Source organism: Schistocerca piceifrons, chromosome 4, assembly GCF_021461385.2.
Source record: "Schistocerca piceifrons isolate TAMUIC-IGC-003096 chromosome 4, iqSchPice1.1, whole genome shotgun sequence".
In the NCBI taxonomy this organism is placed as follows: domain Eukaryota; kingdom Metazoa; phylum Arthropoda; class Insecta; order Orthoptera; family Acrididae; genus Schistocerca; species Schistocerca piceifrons.
Genome location: NC_060141.1, coordinates 324,078,776 through 324,102,105, shown reverse-complemented (window position 1 = coordinate 324,102,105; position 23,330 = coordinate 324,078,776). Strand labels below are relative to the sequence as shown.

Here is a 23,330-nt window from a genome sequence, read left to right as displayed (position 1 = left end):
CTCAGGAATCAATGTGGGACTTACGAACTTACGTTAGGGCAGTGCGGCGAAATTTGGCGTCAAAGAGCTGTGGCAGCAGATGAGGAACACTAGTGCCATCACTAACAGCATGACATCGCCTGCAGCGCCTCTTCTGGGCTCTTGACGACATAAGTTGGGTCATAGACGACTGGGAAACCGATCCATGTCCTGGTCAGATGAGTCCACGATTTCGGGTGGTAAGAGCTGACGCTAAGGTTCGAATGTGGAGAAGACTCCATAAAGCCATGGACTTGTCAACAAGGCGCTGTGCAAGCTGGTGGTGACTCGTTGATAGCGTAGTCTGTGTTTACATGGAATGAACTGGTTCCCCTGGTCCAACTAAACTGATCATTGATTGGAAATGGTTCTGATAGGCTATTTGTAGATCATTTGCAGCCATTCCCCAGCATTTGCAGCCATGTCCCCAAACAACGATGGAATTTTTGTGCATGACAGTGCGCCATTTCAGCGGGCCACTATTGTTCGCGATTCGTTTGAGGAACATTGTGAACAATTCGAGTTGATGATCGACCTACGCAGATCGACCGATATGAAGCCCATCGCACGTTTATGGAACATAATTGAGAGGTTAGTTCGTGCAGAAAATCCTGCACCGGCAACACTTCAGAAATTATGGACGGCTATAGAGGCATGGCTCAATATTTCTGCGGGCGGCTTCCAGCGACTTGTTGAGTCCATACCACATTAAGTTTCTTCACTACTCAGGGGAAAAGGAGGTCCGACACGGTATTAGGAGGTGTCCCATAACTTTTGTCACCTCAGTGTATTTTCACAGATCGCCCGTACGTTTCAAAATGAGTCAATTAAAAGAGTCAGACAGTTTCCTGAGGAGCAACTCATCAAACTTTTTAATGAGACAATCACCACCCATGACACTGACTTGGATATCACCACATGTATTTTGTATACCAAACAGAACTGGTCTTCAACATAGGCACCATGAAGATAGGGCCAACAACCGCCACTTCGGCTCTGGCATTTATAAAATTAAGTGCAATGAATGCCAATGCCTTTACATCGGTCACACCTTAACAATTCAAAGTTCACTTTATCTAGTCATTTGAAATCTAATGGGCATTCCTTTGGTGACATAAATACCAATTTGAGTTTCCTTTAACGTCACCATAAAGCCAGTATCCTTAATTTATTAGAGGAAATAGAAATTGTGCACTACCCTTCACGGGCAAACTATGCTGAAGCACATGTACCAGGTATCTCCGAAATGATTATTTCTTCTGAAATAGCGCTCAGACGTCACCAATATTTCGTTAGAATTTCCTTTCAAACGAATTGTATTTTTCATTTATTTCAGTCTTTAATTAATACTATTTTCTTTTTTGGACAATTTATGTCGCTATGTTCATTTTTATTCGACTTACGACTATTGGCTCGTTTCTGACTTTTCACATTTTTTAAGACAGTTTTAACTTTTGTATCGTTTTCAACGATTTGGCGCTCTTACTGATTACCCCCAGGTACATAATTTTCACCTTATTTTTATATTTTGACTATATACAGTTAACCATCTTCAATTCAGTTGTTCATTATGTATTCACCATTTGTTAACGTTCTGGATTGGCAATCACAATGGTCAGCACACTGGACTCGCATTCGCGAGTACGGCGGTTCAAGCCTGTGTCCAGCCATCGACATTTAAGTTTTCCTTGATTTCCCTAAATAGCTTCAGGCAACTGCTGGAATGTTTCCTTCGAAACGGCAAGGCAGAATTCCCTCGCCATACTTCCGTAATCCGATGGGACCGATGACATTGCTGTTTGGTCTCCTCCTCCAAACCAACCAACTAACCAATTACCCGTTCGCTCTTACGCTGTTTGCCACTAGATATTTTCACTCTCCCATGTAGTGTGACAATTGTTAGTTTTCGTTCGCGGCTGTCTTCCACCACCGCGTCGTTCCGTGTCTCGGCTTCACGTGCGGGTGTGACCTGCAAGCAGCCTAGAGTCCACAGTGTGCGGCAGCCACGTGCCCCGCGTTGAAGGCTACCTTATGCTGTTTGGTGATGTTCTCTGTCTATTACTTTCCCTTTTTCCTTTAATTTACCGCTCACTTCTTAGGTTATTTTGTGGCTATCTGGTGCAACACCCGAGTTCTCAGTCTGACTAATGCGACCGTGTCAACATCACTATTATTATGACAAAATGGCTCTGAGCACTATGGGACTTAACATCTGTGGTCATCAGTCCCGTAGAACGTAGAACTACTTAAACCTAACTAACCTAAGTACATCACACACATCCGTGCCCGAGACAGGACTCGAACCTGCGACCGTAGCGGTCACGTGGTTCCAGACTGAAGCGCCTAGAACCGCTGGGTCATACCGGCCGGCTGCCAGAAATCGATTGTGGTTATGTAGCAATACTAACATCAAAACTACTTACAACTGAAGCGGTTAATGATCTTAAAGGTTTTGGAAGATACTTACGGGGACGTGGAACCATGCCGACCCCAGCGCCGTGGCCAGCTGCGCTAGATTTCTCAACTGAGAACCCGTGTCGCAAACAGTCCGATCGAGGTGGCCCCACAGATTCCCGACTATGTTAAATCTGGGGCCATTAAACTTATTCTTGTACTTTTCGAACCACGCACGTACACTGCTAGCCGTATAACATCCTGCATTGTCCTGCTGGTAGAGGCCCCCAAGCCGAGGAAAAACAAACCGCGTTTATAGGCGGACATGATCCGCGAGGATAGATGCACACTTTATAACCTCCCCACTATATTTGTTTCTGTCTGAAATGTAGTCCAACTTCAGCTCCCTCTGACTAAACAAAATGTAATACGAACTGAACTGTAACTGATGTGAATACAACTTCATTTTGTGTTATATGCGCAATCGAAGTAAAAAGAATTTCTGGCCCTGATCAAAATTTCCACTTATCTCGCCTCTTGACAACATTGTTTCAGATTTCTTGAAAGCGCAACACTTAACGGCAAGCAGGTAGCGGCTAAGTTAGGTTTCTGTTCGTCAATACATACTCAAACTGTTGCATGTGATAATGCGTAATGATAAACAGGGGGGTGAGGAGAGTAACTATTCCTATGAAATGACATTCCAACACAACGATTTTTCAAAAAGATAGAGTAAAACTTAGAGTGATTTTCTCATATAACATTGGTCTGAACAATGATTTAAAAGGGGTATAATGTTAACAGAGAATTTCTGTAAAAATCAAACAGGTTAATCAATGAATATGTTAATCCATGGTTCAGGGAAGTGGGGTGGTCTTTCTGTCAGCTCTGAGCAAGTTAACGAGCTGGCAATAATCATTCATAGCTGCGAACTGTGCAGTGCTGCAGTCTTCTCTTCAAAAGATAAATAAATTAATAAATAAAAATAAAATCATAATATTCAAATTCACATTTCTTTCAACCTTTATTGCCTCCATCATATTCATACTTGCTGTCCTTTCTTCATCCAACAGATACAATCACAAGTTCACAATCACAAGTCCACCAAATACATCGATCAGCTGCCACACTTAAACTGAGAATGTATCAGACAGCGCAGTGGCAGAGACTGTGCCACAAGACCAAGATTGTGTAACAGTAACGTAACTTGCTGTCTCTCTGACAGTGACATACAAAAACCAAAATGACATGAGTACTTGTGTTGATCCATTGTGTCTTCCAGAATGACGCGATCGCTCAGGGAATGCCGTGAAAACATTTCCCCAGTCCATAACGTTCCCTTCTCCGGCCTGGACCTTCCGATCATTGTTGAAGCGTGTTTTGTTTTCACACCTAACACTGTAATGGCCATCTGTCCAATGAAGCATAAAAGGTGATTCATCTGGCCACCTGTCGTCACTCAGTGGGTGTCCATTTGCGATATTAGCGTCCAAATTCTAGCCTTCGTCGCCAATAAACATCAATCAGTGTGGGTGTATGAACCAGGAAGTTGCTGCGAGACTCATACGCGGCATCGTCACCTCTGCCATCTATGGCCCATGGTGCACCATAGTTTCCTCTGCATCGGTACCGGATAGGGCCATTTTATTACACACAGTGAGTCTGATTACGGCGTCAGTCTGCTTAGCTGAGTGGTAACGTGTTTGCCTGCTAAGCGGCGGGCCCGGGTTCGATTCCCAGCAGCGTCGGAGATTTTCTCCGCTCGTGGACTGGGTGTTGTGTTGTCTTTATCATAATCACCGACGCGCAAGTCACCCAGCGTGGCGTCACCTGAAATAAGACTTGCAACTCGGCGGCCGAACTTCCCCGGATGGGGCCTCCCTGCCATCTATGCTACACAATCATTTCATTTTTTAACCATGGCTGCATGCCAACAGTTTAGGAACTTAGCCGTTTCGAAAATCCTTCCCCCCTTGGCCCACAAGCCAAATACGAGTATCATACCCCTTTGAACGTCAGATGAATTTCTCCGTTTCCGCATTACGACAACTACTGCATCGTTTTCCGCGTCCCCCCCCCCCCTCCCCCCTAGACATGATTTGTATAGGCTCCGATGCTAGTGCTGCCACCTTCTGCCTCTGAGTGGTTTTTGCGTGTTAAATGTTCAAATGTGTGTGAATTCTAAGGGACCAAATTGCTGAGGTCAAGGGTCCCTGGACTTAAACACTACTCAAACTAACTTACGCTGTGAATGACACACACACCTAAGCCCGAGGGAGGACTTGAACTTCCCGCGGAAGGTGCCGCGCAATTCGTGACGTTGCGCTTCAAAACACGCGGCCACTCCGCATGTTAACATCGAACATAGGCGGTGGTGACAACAGTGTGATTGGACCCTGTTCATCAATTGTTTCTGGAACAATAGTGATGGAGTGTACCACTTAAAGAACTTTCAGCTTCCATGACCCAGCTGACGCAGTCTGTGATAGTTTTTAATTATATCTGCGTACTTATCATAGCAGCAGCGATATCGTCAGCCATGTGTGGAGCAATCCACCACTGGTACTATGCTGGTCCAGCACTTCTGAATAGGCTTTCTCACACTTTTTATGATTTTCTAAGAAGTACAGACATGGGGCCTTCACCTATATGCTTCTGTCATTGGGGTTTCATGCCACCAGTAGAGTTTCAGCAAAATATTGTGTTGTGTACTCTGGTGTCATAATAATTTCACCATCACAAAGACGTCATGCGATAAACGTCAAATTGCTATATGGTTGGATATGCAACTACGGAAGTCCTCAAATAAGAAAGTACGCCTACCAGCACGAGTTTTCTGGCAGGACCGTAGCTTATCGAGACTGCGATTTACAGTTCCGCGATATTGCTACTCGCTTTGGTCGGGACTCCACGACTGTGATGGAAATATGGAATCGATGGGTTCGGGAGGGCCATGCACAACGCCATGCAGGAGCTTAGCGGCGTAGAGCAACTAGCTCCCTAGAGAACAGTCAGTAAATAAGCTCGTCTACGTCTACAGCAAGGCAAGTATTCACACGGGCAGAGTGAAAACGGCTGAAGCAAGGCGACCATGGTACGGCTTCCCTTGACGTGGTAGCAGAACGAGGCGCAACGACAGTGATGCATACAAGGACAACAATGGACGGAACAAAAGCATCACGTCGTCCTGTCAGATTTTTACGTACAGCATCGTGATGGACGTATGCGTTTGTGGAGGCTCCGAGGACAACGAACGTTGCCAGACTGTATTCGTCATCGCCATACCAGTCTAGCAGCTAGTACGACGGTAAAGGGTGCTGTTGCGTACCTAGAACCAGCACCTCAGATTTGCATAGTTGGTTATTTGGACAGCAGCCGTTAAATTTCAGACGTGTTAACACAAGTGGCTTTTTCCTATCTTCGAGGTCTCCGCGAGAGATCATCATTCACGTGCTGTGCTGTTCTACCTTCATACATAGGCTGATAAACTGTCGCACTTGTCAGCCGTGCTCCAGAGCTTTAGCCTATCGGAAAATGAAATGACGTACCCAAATCCATTATCCAAGCTCACTTCAACTCGATACCGAGCTCGATTAGAGCCGCTGTTGCTGCCATATGTGACATCTACATATACCAAATTCGCATCCTGTATACACTGAAACCACTTACAATTTTAATCAGGTATACTGTAAGGGATGATAAAAAAAGTTTCGGTTCGAGAGCGTTGCTTGCCTTTTATGCAACGTAGCGCGGCTCCGAAGCGGGTATATAAACACCGACACGTAACCAAGAGATTAGTGTGGCTTTCGTGTTTTTCCGATGTGCGTGCGGTAAATGCGGTATAGTGAACTGGGGCGACGTTATTACCACATGAGTGCGAACTGGACCGACATTCTGCTATTCTTTCCTTGGTTGCCGAAGGACAAACACTGGTAGTCATTCATAAGAGAATGAAGAACATGGATGGCGAGCATGTCTGTCATCCATCGTCCCCTCGTCCCAAGAAGTTCAAGAACCAACCATGTGCTGGAGAGATGATGCTCACCCTTTTCTTCGATTACCGGGGCCCAATGGTTATTGATTTCAAGGAATCTCGTGACCCCATCACTGGCAAAAGGTACTGCGCAACGCTGGGGAGATTACACCGTGCAGTTGATGCGAAACGTCAAGGGTAACTGCGACAAGGGTTCCAAATACCGAAAATATTGTAACGCGAAAGTTACGCCAACTAAAGTCTGAGACATCCCTGCAGCCTCGGTATAGTCCAGATCTCTCCCCATGCGACAATCATGCCTTAGGTCCTTTAGAAAAGGCCTTGAAGGCTTGACGATTCCTGTTGGACGAGAATGTGCAGCAGCCAGTCACGAACTTCTTTGTGCACCAGGACATGGTGCTTTACCAAACTGGTATCTTCAACATGCTCCAAAGACTGGATGATTGCCTTTGTGCTTAAGACGATTTTTCCCGACGGCATACCCATTCTGGGCTGTACGGCCTTCGAACGGAAACTTCTTGATCGCTCTTTATACTACATTGCATGTATACAATAAGTAAAATATTGCTGTCCTTCCTGCTATTGTAATCGATTCTTTGTTCATAGAATCTGCCTCTGGATTAATTACTGATACATTTGGCTACTCATCGACGAGAATGGCAGTACCGCTATAACTACTTTGCAGGGAGAGGAAACTACACTCAATTTCTCCTTTTTTGTTATTGCGTGTGGTCCCAATATACAGGCTGCCTTTTTTTTCGGGCTCAAAATTTTGTTTCCAGATTCCGTCACCTGTAATTACCCTTGACAGAAAGACGTCTCCATTTGCCTCGAACTGGCCCAACAGTTCAAATGGGCCTGTTTTTCTTTGAATCTTATGGTCTGTTGTTGGCATTCATGGTACCCACCTCGAGCACACCACTGAAAATCCAAGAGTGTCAGTAACTGCATACACGCTTCTAATGCTCACCGACAGTTGTAGAATCAACTGTCGAGTTATGATGGGCCGGTCTGCACGAATAATGACATCACGATGTGGGAGCAGTGGCTGTGGCGGGACGTCCCGAACGTGGGCGACCATGTAGCTAAGTTTCTGCACTTCCTGAAACTTTAACTCTCTTTACCCATTGCCCAACAGTACTATCGAATGCTCATCACCATACATTGCACACAAAAGCGAATGAATTTTTGCCACTGTTTCTGTATCTACAATCAAGAACTGAAATGCAGCATGTTGCTTGTCTCGTGCAGATGCCACTTTTATGATTCAGTATGGCTCTGTTATTTGTGAGAACTGTTAGAAACTCGCCACACGTCAAGATAAATATCAAATTTAGAACGCCTAAAAGGGCGTCTTCCTATCTGCGATATGTGAATGGTCGTGAAAAAAAATATAGAGCCTTATCAAACGACACTGGTAAACTTCATATGCAAGCAGTAGCCTTGTGTGACACAATAAGAATGATACACTGTTACTATAATAACATACGAAATTATGCGGTGTGTACGTGCTTATTCAGAGATGTCACCCAGAGTTATCGGGTGTGTTTGTTGTTAGCATCGCTGGTATGGCTGAGTCCCTATTCCGTATTTTTCATACTGCGGTAAATGTAATGGACTGACAAAGCAGCCAGTCCACAGTGACGGGTAGCCGAAAGAAAGGCACGCGTACTCACACACGCCGACTGGCGTGAATTCTGGAACAGGATAAGTATTGAATGCTAATAAGAAAAGTATGCAGCTCCTCGAATAATTAAGTTTTATTCTTTGTTGGTTTACAACGTTCTTGATGAGACATTTCATACGATAACTATCAAACTATGTAAGGCTAATGGCGCCTTGCTAGGTCGTAGCCATGGACTTAGCTGAAGGCTATTCGAACTGTCTCTCGACAAATGAGAGAAAGACTTCGTCAGTGTAGTCGCTAGCAAAGTCGTCGTACAATTGGGGCGAGTGCTATTCCGTATCTCGAGACCTGCCTTGTGGTGGCGCTCGGTCTGCGATCACACAGTGGCGACACGCGGGTCCGACATGTACTAAATGGACCGCGGCCGATTTAAGCTACCACCTAGCAAGTGTGGTGTCTGGCGGTGACACCACAGTAAATGTTGAGGAATACGTTGCTTATTCATTACATTGCATTTTATTGTGTAAACATGAAATCCCACACAGTTTGAAATGTTTTTCCGTCTGTCAGCTATTCAGATTATTTGGTCTGAAAGAATGGATTGGAGCGCAAACACTGCACGAATACGTTATGCGCTGGCTGTTTGTTTTAGCGTGGATGATCTTTTTTTGGTGGTGGCAGACACGCTCCCGCATCGATTAATCAGGAGGTAACAGAAGATGTGAGCCTGTCGCCGTCAAAAACTGTGTTTACAAACAGCAGCTGTCCACCAAGTGAAAATGACACAAAAACAAAATACTTTGAGAAAACAGGAATCCCACTTAGATCACGCACAGAAGGTTTGAAAATATTGACAACAGTTTCGTCACTGAACGTTGCACTTCCGCGGAGCAGTAAAGTGACTTGTTCCTGTACCGAGACTTTTATTTGTTATTGCAGTGAAGGAAACTTATATCTGGAGCATTGGCAGTGTACTCCGTATAAATCAGTGGAACATTACAGATATCTGTGACTTACGACAAAAAAAAGGAAGGAGATATTAGTGCCTTGGACAGCGTATTAATTACAGATGGAGCACAAGCTAGGATTACAAAAGGATGGGGAAAGAAATCGGCCATGCCCTTTTCAAAGGAACCATCCCGCCATTTTCATGGAGCGATTTAGAGAAATCACGGAAAACTTAAATCACGATGGCTGAACAGAGATTTGAAAGAATTTGTGACACTTACACGGAGTGTCACTTGTAGGCAGATGCAATGTGTTGACGTTTCTACGGAGCCCAAGTAAGCGTCAGGTATTGGACCTCGGAAGAGGGTGTTCCAGAAGTGCGGTGCACCGCCTTTTCAATCGCTATCTGTGACGTACTTCTGGGAAAGGTCACTTCTTGCACTAGCAATCTGTTCGCACGCGAGTTCATTGACAGACGGGTGTGGTGCGTGGCTTTCTCCCAGAGTTGAGTAGTGATGTTGATCTCTGACTGGCAAACAATGTTCCGTGTTTTAGGTGCTGTGGAGATGTTCACCGAGAGAACCAAATGGAAGTCTTTATCCGTTTACGACGGACATCAGTATAATGTGTACTGTACACCAAAGAAGATGTAATTTACTGGCGTTGTGTAAACATTATAAAGAATAAATGCAAAGGAATACCATTAAAAGTAATACAGTTTTAGGAGAAGGTAGCCATATTTGTACTTCGTGTGAAGCAGCAAATGAAGTGAGAAAACGTACGTGAAAGAAAGAGATACTACAATTTCATCATTTTCCGTTGATGAAGTACGGCTTCATTTCGAGACAACGGCTAAGTAATATCGTTACTATCAAACGTAACTGTGAAACAGTAACTGCATCACATTAGGAGTAAAATGTACGCAAGGTACGACAGATTAATTTAGTGATGAATGATGGCAGTATTTGTTTTCAGATAAGAACAGGGATCCGAATAAGGGAATAATGTCGTCTGGAAAGCGAAAAGGGAAAGTCGTGTTCATCAAGCGGTGAATCATTCTTTGTGGATTTTTCTTCGGAAACTAGTTTGGAAGGTTGTTTGTATTTCGTTCTTGAGAAGACACAAATACTGTTCCAGTTGTCTGTGTTTTGATACCGAACAAAAAGCGAGAAACGTATGATCTCTTTACGTAATTACTAAAACCAACGAACCTGTAAGGGACCCAGCTTGTCTCATGACGGACATCGACACTGCTGCCGTCCAATCAGTGAGAACTTTGTTTCCTGAAACACCGATATTTGGTCGCAATTTCCATTTTAATCAATGTTTGTGGAAACAATTTTAGTGTTGTGTCCTTCTTCCCTCCTGTAGGGCAAAAGAATAAATACGCTGTCACATAAGAATGTGTTTGCTCTAGCATATCTTTCCCTATAAATTTTGGATGATAGTTGGCTGTCTGTTGAGAAGAGCGCGTCTGAAACGCAAAAGCTTCAGGCCTTATAAGACTGTTTCTGGACCAGTGGCTCGATAAGGAGCGTATACCAAGACATGTGTGGAATTGCAGTGGAATGTCCCATTGCACCAAATACGTGCCTGATGGATGGAACCGAAGGATAGATACGTTAACACCAAATGTTCGTCCAAATGTTTACTCATCAGTAAAAAAAAAAAAAAAAAAAAAAAAGTGGTTCAAATCGCTCTGAGCACTATGGGACTTAACAACTGAGGTCATCAGTGCCCTAGAACTTAGAACTACTTAAACTAAACTAACCTAAGGACATCACACACATCCATGCCCGAGGCAGGATTCGAACCTGCGACCGTAGCGGTCGCGCGGTTCCAGATTGAAGTGCTTGGAACCCCTCGGCCACTCTGGCCAGCCATCAGTAAGGCAAGAGCGCACCAATGCCGCCAGGTTGACAGATGAATTTTAAAATTCGATTCTAAATGAAGGAAGAATTCAGCAATTAAGACTGACGAGACTACTGCAAAGGCTTTAAAAAGATTCCAATTGACGAGAACTTAAGATACTTTTCACTTGTGTGACGTACACACAGAAATTACAATGAAGAAGGAATTGAAAAGTAATTTAATGTACATCGTACTTACTGGCAATCTTGTAAAGAAGTTTATTGGGGGACGAAATGAGATTACCTATTCGTGGTTTTCCTCGGAAACAACACGAAGTCTGCTAAATGTCGCTTGCAATTAGTGAAATATTCCTCATGACCTACAAATCTATCTCAGAGGCCATGCATCTTATGCCGAATCATGGCGTTAGTTCCCCTTGTGAGATATTACGAAAAAAGATCTGTGTGGATGGACACCGAACACAAAACCGTTGCAGCGGAAGCGCGGGCAAATGACATGCAACTACATCCACTCATTCTCCCACCGTCTCAAGAGTTGACGCAGACTACAGCGCGCTGCGCTACACAACTGGACTTCTCAATGTGTGTAGACTTGTGAAAAGCCGCTTATCCCAGCTAGAGCCCCAGGATCCGTAGAAGTTCCACTCAGTAGAGGTGTCACTCCATTCAGGTGTTTCAATCCTATTTGAATCGTCGTTTTCCTGAATGCAAGTTCAGTGCGCTAGCCTCTTCGCTCGGTGACTTCCATCGACGGTAAATAGTTGGAGAACGAATCGCTGGAGCAAAGCATTAAGCCTGATGGCCACACACGAATTTTGAGTCTATCACTGTCCGCAGTTTTGGGTACATTCAAAACTCGTGGTAAGATGTTACGACTAAAGAGAACAAATCATCTGCAATCGAACTCACCGAGCACTGAAGTGGACTGGGACTGCTGCAGTCACATGTAGACTGTCATAATCCAATCGTCAATTTCCGTCAGCAGAGTTGTGACCACATTTTGATGCTTGATGCATGTAGCACGTATTGTATTTTGCTTGTAATGACGATGGACTATTAAGAACTAAATGAACACAGAGAGCTTTCTTGGAAGAGAGTCCGCAACAAAATTCCTTTTCCTGCCTTGCTGATGGAACTAAGTTCATCAATGCTCAAATAAGGGCAAAAAATCATGTAAGTGTTGCTGATAGCTTATTTTTATGAGAAAGACCTTTTAGTGAGAATGGAAAAGTTATTTCGAGAGTGACATGTGTAGTAAGTAACGATTTGGTGATAGAAGAATAGTGATGTGGATTTCATGTAAAGGTTTGTTTGGAAGAGGAAAGTAATTGTGCGAATGGAAGATGACGTCAAACTGTTGGGGAGGGAAAGAAATAAGTGAGAAAGAAGAACTCTCAAGTGCGCGGGAAAAGGAGTGTTCTCTTAAATATTGACGGATATGTGTCAAGAAGCATTTGACGCTGAGGCAGAGTGCGGCAGTGAAAGTTGTGTTAGGAGGGAATGGAGAAAGTTTGTGGGGATGACTACCGGTGGAAGGCGTTGGCGCTATTGCGGCAGAATTGCAAGCACTGGATGTGAAGGGGAAGCGATGGGCTGGCAGAGGTTTGGAATCCAGGAAATGCGGGGTATTTGTGTGCGTCTACTTGAATTTTCGTCGCGGGCCTTCTGAGGTCTGCGTGTTACATTTTATCCGGTTGGCATATGGGAGCACGCGGCACTTGTACCGACATTAGCGGTACGAGCAGCGAGTGCAGGGAACGGCCCGCTCTGCAGTGCTTCGGCGGCGCTGTCGTTAATCTGAATTAGTGGGCGTGCTCTCTTCTGATGAATATTCATATGCGCAGCGGGGAAATGGGCCACAGAGTTCTACCTCCATTGAAGAATGGGAGCCGTTTGCTGCCTGACTAGTTCTGATGTTTCGTGAGTGAGTAGCATCGTCATCCTCACAGCTCTGTAAGACGCCTGCCGTTTATTACCAAATTTTGAATGTGAGCGCCTTACTAATTGTTTATTTGGGCAATCGAGTTATTTATTCCTCTCGGAAACACACCATAATCAGTACATAAAAAAATGCTGATTGTGAACGTAAGGTCACACACAAAGCTTTTGTTACGAGAAATACTCGTAGTTAGATTAATACTGTCCCCTGTCCAAATCGGAAATAGAATTTAATAAAGAAGTTGCTGCCTCGTGATGACTGGATGTTGTGAGATGTCCTTAGGTTAGTTTAAGTAGTTCTAAGTTCTAGGGGACTGATGACCATATATGTTAAGTCCCATAGTGCTCAGAGCTATTTGAACCATTTGAATAAAGAAGTTGTATGAGTACTTAAACCGAAAATTTCATTAAGTAAGTAAATTTCTTGGTATTTGTTCCACGAGCAAACTGTTTCATGAAATCAAATGAATAGTGATTTTACACTTTACTGTACGATACTATCAAACAAAAAAATTACTCCCTCACATTAACGGTTACGAAAATAATCTGGATGGATCTAAATGAAGAAAATTTGGAGTTATCGTGAAAGTTAACCTGCAGACATATTTCTTTTTTCATAGATGTTCCAGCAGAAGTGAACAGAATTCTTCAGACCTTCCCAGTGATCTGTTGACATCTTGAGGTGTTAGGAATTCTGAGGGATATCAACGTCGTTCATGCTCAATATTTCGACAACGTGACTCATCATTTTAATCAGGTGCTATCTGAGACTGCTCGTCGAGTCTTTATTTTATTTATTTATTTTCACTTCCTATTCCCACCTCGGAAGGAGGGCGGGCTGTTTGAAGACTTGCTGTTTCCTTTCCTTTCCAACTAGACATTTTAATACATTTATTTTCTCTACTGTTATATTCAGTTTGTTTGCTACGTTTAAAAGTGCATTTGTCTTTGTTTCTTATTTTATAATTTTGCACTTATTTAAGCTTTGAACTATGTACAAAAAATGTTAATATTTTTTAATGGTTTCAACATAAAACATAATCAGAAACATATTAATTTGTAAAAGCTTAGGGGTACTTACGTAGGATGACAGAAATGATTTCATAAGAACATAAAGGCAAGTGTGGCGCAACATAATTTTTTGGTACAAGTAATGGCAATTTAAATGATTTGGGAGAAATCAGCTTTTAATAATAGAGGATTACATTAGAATACAAATTATCAGAATATCAAATATACAACTTATAGGGATGTATAGACATTCCTGTTGGACTGTGTGTGTGTGTGTGTGTGTGTGTGTGTGTGTGTGTGTGTGTGTGTCTAGCTGTTTTGTTTAGGTGCTGGCAGTTCGCCAGTTTGTTGGAGATATGATCTACTGAAGTATAGGCGGTGGTGAGCTATTGTGTGTGTGTGTGTGTGTGTGTGTGTGTGTGTGTGTGTGTGTGCGTGTGCGTGTGCGCGTTCGTACGACCATTCGTGTGTGAATCCTGTTCTGTATTGGCTAATTTCTAGTGTCAAGGTGCCGATGAGGGCGACGTTGTTAGTGATTGGCTCCGTGGTAGGGACGATGTCTGGGAAGATTCTGGAGGTGGGAGCTACTCGACGTAAGACTTATTTAAATTTTTGTCGTCTTTTGGTTTGTGGTCTTTTTGTCAGTAAGTCTTCCATATCTGGTCGTATCGTAATACGTGTCTGTCGTAATTGTCTCGTAACTTTGTCATTCTTGTCTGTATTGGCTCTATGTTTGCTATTCGCTATATGTCGTCACAGGTAGTTACTACAGCTAATTCGTGGACACTTCGGAGTAAACGTCATTCTAATACAAATAAAATGATACAATTTCAGTGACTTAACTGGTCTTACGCAAATATGATTTAATGTATGCAGACTGAAGCGGCGCGCGAAAATTTGTACCAAGGCCGGGAATCAAACCCGAGTCTCCTGCTTACTAGGCAGGTGTGTTAGCAGAACATGAAAAGCCTCGGCAGCTCTGCTTGTGTGTAAGGTGGAGTTAAAAGTAGACTGGGGCGGCAGTGTGAATTTGGGTCGAAGAGGAAGGCGTCCAGGGTAATGCGTGCAGTTGTGTGAACCGCTGTGCCAAGGTGGCTAAGTGGCTCAGCCTGCCTTTGGCAGTGGTGACGGACGTGTGCCTTCTTTGAGTCTCGCGTGTTGCTTGCGAGCGAGCGAGCGCGCGCGCGTTTGTTTACTTCCACGTAGCGGTTTGTCTCAGAGTCCGACTTCATCGACCATCATGGCGTTTTCTTAGCGCCAAGCCACAATTAAATAAATATTTCCTTTGGATCATGAACCACCGAAGGCGTAGGAAGCAGAACGCTTCTCCCCCCCCCCCCCCCCTCAAGATATTCTCGGAATTAATTTTTCGATCGTGATTACTACTCTGTACAAAAAGCTGTTGAAAGACGAGCTGTGTATGCCGACGTTGTGCGGCGGAACGCTGAAGCTCTCAAGTTCCGATACTCCGACGGACATATCAGAGACTGTCGTAGTTGATCGCGGTGGTTTTGGCCTACGAACGTTGTGTTTTCCAATTTCCACTTGAGGTGCCGTCGGACGTCGTGGTGACCACATATAAACTTTACGGAAACGTCGTCAGTCACGTTGCTCAAATGTGGAAGACATTCGAAACGTACAGTGTCCTCAATGGTGTCCATCAGATAAAAATTGAACTATGGAAACACGTGCCTTCCTGCTTGGTTATGCCGGCTATTGGGCTGTCGCCATGTGCGATGGCCAACCGCGCACCTCTTGAGTTGCGTCGGGGAAGGCCATGTCCGTTCTGAATGTCTCCGACGTAGAGTGGTTCAGAAGCCGATCAGAGACATCGCCCTTCCTGCGGCGCCCGATGTGTTACCTCTGTCTTACGCGTCAGACAGTTTCTCTCCAATTTCCTTTGCAGTGTCTTCCTTAACCCAACCCAGAGCTGGGGTGTTCCTATCACGACGAGTTGATTCCCGCCTCTTCCTCTTAGAACCGATATGTTCTCTGGTCATCGGAATATTCTTCTCGGAAAAACTATACATCTATAGTCTCAATCATTCTGACGTTTTGTTACGCCCTCGTTCCTGCGACGCCGGTTTCCTGCTATTCTCGGTGGTATAAATGTTGCTTAAAGAATAAAAAATAAACCATTGACGCAAAGAAACCAAAAGGTGACTAACGCACCTGCCTAGTAAGGAGGGCCTCGCGTTCACTTGCCACTTCAATCTATGTACGTATATTAGAGCGTCTTTCTACCGGGTACTGTCAGTCGGTTATTGGTTTTGCTAGTTCTACTAGTGGAGCTGCAGCATTCTGTATAAGAGGTCAAAGATTTTATACGTGATTACTATTGTCCCATTGTTGCACCTCTGCGCGTACTATTGTTATCAGATTCTGATGTTTTCTGGTTTTTTATAGGAGGTACGTCAAGTGAGATCGCCAGTTTATGTACACGTCGAGGTGTACTCCTAGATACGTAGTGGAGATGTTCAGTGTGACTGGTGAATTCCACAGCGTAAGTCGCACTTTGGCGTCCATTTGTGATCGTTTTCTTGTTAGATATCTGATTGGATAGTACTATCTTCGTCTTTGTGCTTTGACGGGGGTTTGCTCTCAGTGTTGACACCGTCAGTTCTTGTTTTTTTGTAGAGTTCTGCTGCTGCCGCCCTCGTCTCGTCTGCAGCAACCTCAGTGCGGGAGCTCGGGCTCTAAAGAGTTGATACCCAGTATCGCAATTCATGAAGTTTTTCGTCACCTTCATAAATTGCATTGTCATTAAACCCTTTCACAGTCGACATTAATAAACTGCCTGAAAAAAGGAGAAGCGCCAAGAAGACATAACCACATGTCACTCTAACATGATACCCTCCACTCCATTGACAGGTAGCTAAATGATTATTGTTGCCATTTTCTATATCGGGTCGAACAGCCTTCAGACTGAATAGCTGCTGTTCATGTTTAGTGTTATTATCAGTGTTGGTAGGATGTATATAAGGGACATGGACTGTGTCAGATGTTCAGAGAGCACTGTGAAGGACCCAGAGATGCGTTGTTCTCAAGTGAGGCAGCGTTATGACCTGACAGAGCTCGGCCAGCTGATGTAACTGTGCAAGACCCAGCTGTGTGGAGATGACCGTGGACTGAATGGGAATGTAATTTCCCATCGACTACGTCTGACTACCAGAAGGGAGGATTGCGATATTGTGCACTAAGCACACTATAACCCTTTCACAACCGCACTTGCCCTTGGGAAAGAAGTACTGGCGTCCAGAGAACAAGTATTGGAGTCCCTGAAATATTCTGTCTCATGCCACACGACCGGACGGGGACAAACTGCAGATGGACTAAGGAATTATCTTCCGATGTGTAAAGTGCCGTTAATACCACAACACAGTCGGCTGCGTTTGAAGTAGTGTCGTGGACCAGGAACATGGACCGCAGATGAATGGCTCTCCATTCTGTCAAGTGATTGGATTGCGGTTCTGCGCTACAACGGATGACCATATTCGGCAAGTATAACAACGATGTGGCTCGAGATCCCATTCTTCCAATGTTTTGGAGAGGCACAGCGCTATTACTTCGGGCGTCGTAATGTGGGGAGCCATTGGATACGACTTGGGGGCACGGCTAGTAGCGACTGAGGGATCTCTGATGGCACAACGGCACGTCACGGCCGTCCTTAGTCCTCATGTGTTACTCGTCATGCGACAGTAACCGGTTTGCCATTTACCAACAGGACAGTGCTCGTTCACATGTAGCGTGTATCTCTATGAACTTTCTGCGTGGTTTTGAGGTACTCCTGTCGCCAGCAACATTCCCATACCGTAGCCAGATATGTGTGGGACCATTTAAGACGTCAACTTTGTCCTTTTGGCAGTATATAGGATATCAAGCACCAGTCAAAATAGTTGTGGGTCAGCTTTATGACACTCTTCCGCCCGCATCAGTGCATGCGTCTATGCCGGAGGGGACGCGATGTCGTATCGATAAGTGGGCAAGTTCTTTGTACCTGTGACTCAATTTTATATTCACTGCAGTAACATTACATTTTTCACCATGCAGTTATCACTGTAAGTGACTGGCTATAAGTTAAAAAGTCGGAGAGAGGCAAGTACATTGCGTCTCAAACAAATTTCGGTTTAATGCCAGCTTTACCTTTTTGGAATATAAAAGAAATCAGTGGACAATTACGATTTCTATACTTTCACCTCTACGCAGACGAATTTACAGCTTCATGCCATGCACATACAACTCCACGCGCTCTCATTTTTGGTGATTAGGCGGATAAAGAAGTGACCTGGATTGACGTCAAACATTACCTCCGCTGCCTACGTTAGGGAGGCTTTTTAAATGGATGGGAGCGGTCACAAACCCTAGAGAGCGACCACCTGTGCCGTGTTCATATGCCATTCAGGACAGTGAAAACTGTTCCACTTCTTATTCTGACTTTTTCCACACAATATACACTCCTGGAAATTGAAATAAGAACACCGTGAATTCGTTGTCCCAGGAAGGGGAAACTTTATTGACACATTCCTGGGGTCAGATACATCACATGATCACACTGACAGAACCACAGGCACATAGACACAGGCAACAGAGCATGCACAATGTCGGCACTAGTACAGTGTATATCCACCTTTCGCAGCAATGCAGGCTGCTATTCTCCCATGGAGACGATCGTAGAGATGCTGGATTTAGTCCTGTGGAACGGCTTGCCATGCCATTTCCACTTGGCGCCTCAGTTGGACCAGCGTTCGTGCTGGACGTGCAGACCGCGTGAGACGACGCTTCATCCAGTCCCAAACATGCTCAATGGGGGACAGATCCGGAGATCTTGCTGGCCAGGGTAGTTGACTTACACCTTCTAGAGCACGTTGGGTGGCACGGGATACATGCGGACGTGCATTGTCCTGTTGGAACAGCAAGTTCCCTAGCCGGTCTAGGAATGGTAGAACGATGGGTTCGATGACGGTTTGGATGTACCGTGCACTATTCAGTGTTCCCTCGACGATCACCAGTGGTGTACGGCCAGTGTAGGAGATCGCTCCCCACACCATGATGCCGGGTGTTGGCCCTGTGTGCCTCGGTCGTATGCAGTCCTGATTGTGGCGCTCACCTGCACGGCGCCAAACACGCATACGACCATCATTGGCACCAAGGCAGAAGCGACTCTCATCGCTGAAGACGACACGTCTCCATTCGTCCCTCCATTCACGCCTGTCGCGACACCACTGGAGGCGGGCTGCACGATGTTGGGGCGTGAGCGGAAGACGGCCTAACGGTGTGCGGGACCGTAGCCCAGCTTCATGGAGACGGTTGCGAATGGTCTTCGCCGATACCCCAGGAGCAACAGTGTCCCTAATTTGCTGGGAAGTGGCGGTGCGGTCCCCTACGGCACTGCGTAGGATCCTACGGTCTTGGCGTGCATCCGTCCGTCGCTGCGGTCCGGTCCCAGGTCGACGGGCACGTGCACCTTCCGCCGACCACTGGCGACAACATCGATGTACTGTGGAGACCTCACGCCCCACGTGTTGAGCAATTCGGCGGTACGTCCACCCGGCCTCCCGCATGCCCACTATACGCCCTCGCTCAAAGTCCGTCAACTGCACATACGGTTCACGTCCACGCTGTCGCGGCATGCTACCAGTGTTAAAGACTGCGATGGAGCTCCGTATGCCACGGCAAACTGGCTGACACTGACGGCGGCGGTGCACAAATGCTGCGCAGCTAGCGCCATTCGACGGCCAACACCGCGGTTCCTGGTGTGTCCGCTGTGCCGTGCGTGTGATCATTGCTTGTACAGCCCTCTCGCAGTGTCCGGAGCAAGTATGGTGGGTCTGACATACCGGTGTCAATGTGTTCTTTTTTCCATTTCCAGGAGTGTATATAAATGATCTAGTAGATAGTGTCGGAAGTTCCATGCGGCTTTTCGCGGATGATGCTGTAGTATACAGAGAAGTTGCAGCATTAGAAAATTGTAGCGAGATGCAGGAAGATCTGCAGGGGATAGGCACTTGGTGCAGGGAGTGGCAACTGACCCTTAACATAGACAAATGTAATGTATTACGAATACATAGAAAGAAGGATCCTTTATTGTATGATCATACCGGCCGGTGTGGCCGTGCGGTTCTAGGCGCTTCAGTCTGGAACCGCGTGACCGCTACGGTCGCAGGTTCGAATCCTGGCTCGGGCATGGATGTGTGTGATGTCCTTAGGTTAGTGAGGTTTAAGTAGTTCTAAGTTCTAGGGGACTGATGAGCACAGATGTTAAGTCCCATAGTGCTCAGAGCCATTTGTATGATCATATGGTAGCGGAGCAAACACTGGTAGCAGTTACTTCTGTAAAATACCCGGGAGTATGCGTACGGAACTATTTGAAGTGGAATGATCATATAAAATTAATTGTTGGTAAGGCGGGTGAAAGGTTTTCATTGGGAGAGTCCTTAGAAAATGTAGTCCATCAACAAAGGAGGCGGCTTACAAAACACTCTTTCGGCCCATACTTGAGTATTGCTCATCAGTGTGGGATCCGTACCAGGTCGGGTTGACAGAGCAGATAGAGAAGATCCAAAGAAGAGCGGCGGGTTTCGTCACAGGGTTATTTGGTAAGCGTGATAGCGTTACGGAGATGTTTAGCAAACTCAAGTGGCAGACTCTGCAAGAGAGGCGCTCTGCATCGCGGTGTAGCTTTCTGTCCAGGTTTCGAGAGGGTGCGTTTCTGGATGAGGTATCGAATATATTGCTTACCCCTTCTTATACCTCCCGAGGAGATCACGAATGTAAAATTAGAGAGATTCGAGCGCGCACGGAGGCTTTCCGGCAGTCGTTCTTTCCGCGAACCATACGCGAGTGGAACAGGAAAGGGAGGTAATGACAGTGGAACGTAAAGTGCCCTCCGCCACACACCGTTGGGTGGCTTGCGGAGTATAAATGTAGATGTAGATGTAATACGGCGGTCTTCGAGCACCAGAACTTGCACTCCTCTTGCTGCTCTCCTTCTCTCACACAGAGGTCTGCCTCATCGTTCTTCGTCATTCAGACTTGTTTGATAACCTTGGAAGTATCTCTTCCACCTAAGGACTGTGTTCACGACGGTGATTTGTTTCAGTAGACTGCCACCAACTCAGCAAGGGTTTCTGGGCTACTGTTTCCCTATTAAACAGCACTTTTTGAATCGGCTACTCTGTTTTTTATTGGCTCCCATAGCGGAGAGCTATGGTACCTGGCGGGGGGATTTCACTGTGTACCAGGAATACAGGGATGTAAGTCTCTATACGATCAAACATTAATTATGTAACGTTGATTTTTGAGGTGCTAGTTTGAACTTGGACTACCACTCGTAAAGTTCCATGTAGGCGCGTAGAGTGGCGTCAGCAGAGGTGTGCGTTGTTCGCAGTGCGGGAGCTGCTGGAGTCTCTGGGCGGCTACCTGCCCCCTGGCCAGCCAGAGCCTGCCGACCTGGCGCCGCTGGTGGCCGAGCTGCTGAGGATCAACAGCGCGCCGCTGTTCGACGTCTTCCTGGAGCGCGCGCCCCACAACCGCTCCGCCTACGCCGTCTTCATCGACCTGCCCAGGAGGTCGCAGGTGAGGCAAGTCAGCCGCTGCTGCTGCTGCTGCACGCAAGCGCTCAACAAACTTAGCAGTATCCCATAAAAATGAAGTGACAAAATTTCAGAGGCTTTATTAGTCTCACATAGCTGCTAATGCACCTGCCTAGTAAGCCGGAGACCCTGGTTCGATTCCCGGCCTTGGTAAAAATTTTCACTCGTCGATTCAGCCTAGGTACGTAATAGCACCCTGTAGTTCGAAGGCTTCATCCTGTCAGCCGTTGCTACAGGCGACATCCACTAAGGGTGTGTTGGAGGAAGGTGGAGGTAGGAAGGTGGTGATCTCTATCACACACACCAGTCAACCACTTTAATTGCCCTGTATTGTATTCAACTGCATCAGTCAATTCAGCAATCTAACTCGATTAGAACTACATTAAATCAACTGCTGTTCATTTAGATGTCATTGTGCTCAGTCCGGCGTAAGGAGAGGACTATCGACGACATTCACTGCTTTGTTTAGAGTTCTTGTGTCTGTACGACTGCCTATGTATTTAATATTAACCAAACTGTTGTGTACATAGCTCCGCGTAGTCAGCGCGTACACAACTTTCCCACTAGAGCACGCCCCACTAAGCACAACAGCGCAGGCACAGCGCTCGTCTGTCTGCGCACTACGAGATGGCGCTGCCATAGAAACGGACCAAATTCTGCTTCCGCCGATCCGGGTATTAATATGTAATGCAGCCAATGAGGTTGCTGCTAACGTAGAACCTTTTCTCCTCGCGGATCACACTCGAGCAGTGATACACATGAGGTATCATAACGAGTATATGGACCTCCGATTAGTCAGTCTGCATTTGTCTGTACCAGTCTGTACGAGTTCTACACTTGTCTGTACCAGTCTATAGTCAAGTTCAGTCTGCGCCTAATAAGATTACCATATTCCTGTACATAGCCATGAAGATAAATGTATAGACACTTTTGTCAAGTATCAGAGATATATGTGAGAATAAGATTAACGTATCAATACCAAAGGAACTTCAGATCGTCAATTGTAAGTAGCATCCAGAACCAAGTTAAGTAATTTTTATGCTTGTTATTATTTTAATAAATGTGTGTGAAAATTAATCAAGTTCTGGTTAAAGTTGGTCACCGTCAATGTGCTACTCTAAGCGTGCAAGTGGCATTTCTATCGTCTGACCTAACGGCAGAAGATAAACACCCCACGATAAGACCACGAGACATATTGCTGACACTCGCCTACTTCGTTAGAGCGACAAGGCAAATAATCTGATGGTGTGTGTACTGAAGGTCTTACAGTACGCACACCACACAAACCAACCACTTTTGGTTTACAGTATTATTAAACAAAGTGGTTCTGTCGGTGTAGTGAAAGATATTGACAGATTAACCAGGTATGACCAAGACTCCGGCTAACGGACCAAGCCGTGGCACGAGTGCCATTGCGCTGAGCCTGGCTGGCACCTTTCGCCCACCGCCACAGCACGCTGTCTGGACGCAAGGAAGGGGTGGAGGGGGAAATAGCGAACGCCCTGCATTTATATGGCAATGCAGTCGCACTGCATATGACTTGATTTTATATTTCACTTTTCTCATCAACATAGACCAAGAACAAAACCAATTTTCAGTGTTTTTGAATATTTTTGTGGGCCGGAGACACACAATTTTAGCTGGTACAAAATGTCGGCATACGGGCAGACGCAGACAATTTTACACATTTAAGCATTCAAGTTACCCCATAATCTTGACTTATTTAGTCAACAAACATCCTTCACACATGTACAATGTTCGAAATATTGTAGCAGTTTTAGAACTTCATCATTGAGACGTCGAAATGCTTGACGACAATTTTAAGGTTCAAGAGATTTGTCTTTAAAACGTGTATTACCTTGCAGACCATTCAGTTGCATTTGTGCACAGGGGCGCTTTCAACTGAAGCGGCAAACGGTCCAGAAAATAGATGTAAG

The 23,330-nt window shown here is 45.4% G+C and overlaps 1 protein-coding gene across 1 annotated transcript in view; it reads left to right on the top strand.

Moving 5' to 3' along the window:
- Window positions 1-23,330, top strand: part of LOC124795819 (neprilysin-1-like) — a 307,752-nt gene that overhangs the window by 151,318 nt on the left and 133,104 nt on the right. Inside the window, exon 4 of the mRNA XM_047259900.1 lies at window positions 21,189-21,376. Coding sequence (XP_047115856.1) covers window positions 21,189-21,376 — 188 coding nt within the window. The remainder of the gene's footprint in view (window positions 1-21,188; window positions 21,377-23,330) is intronic.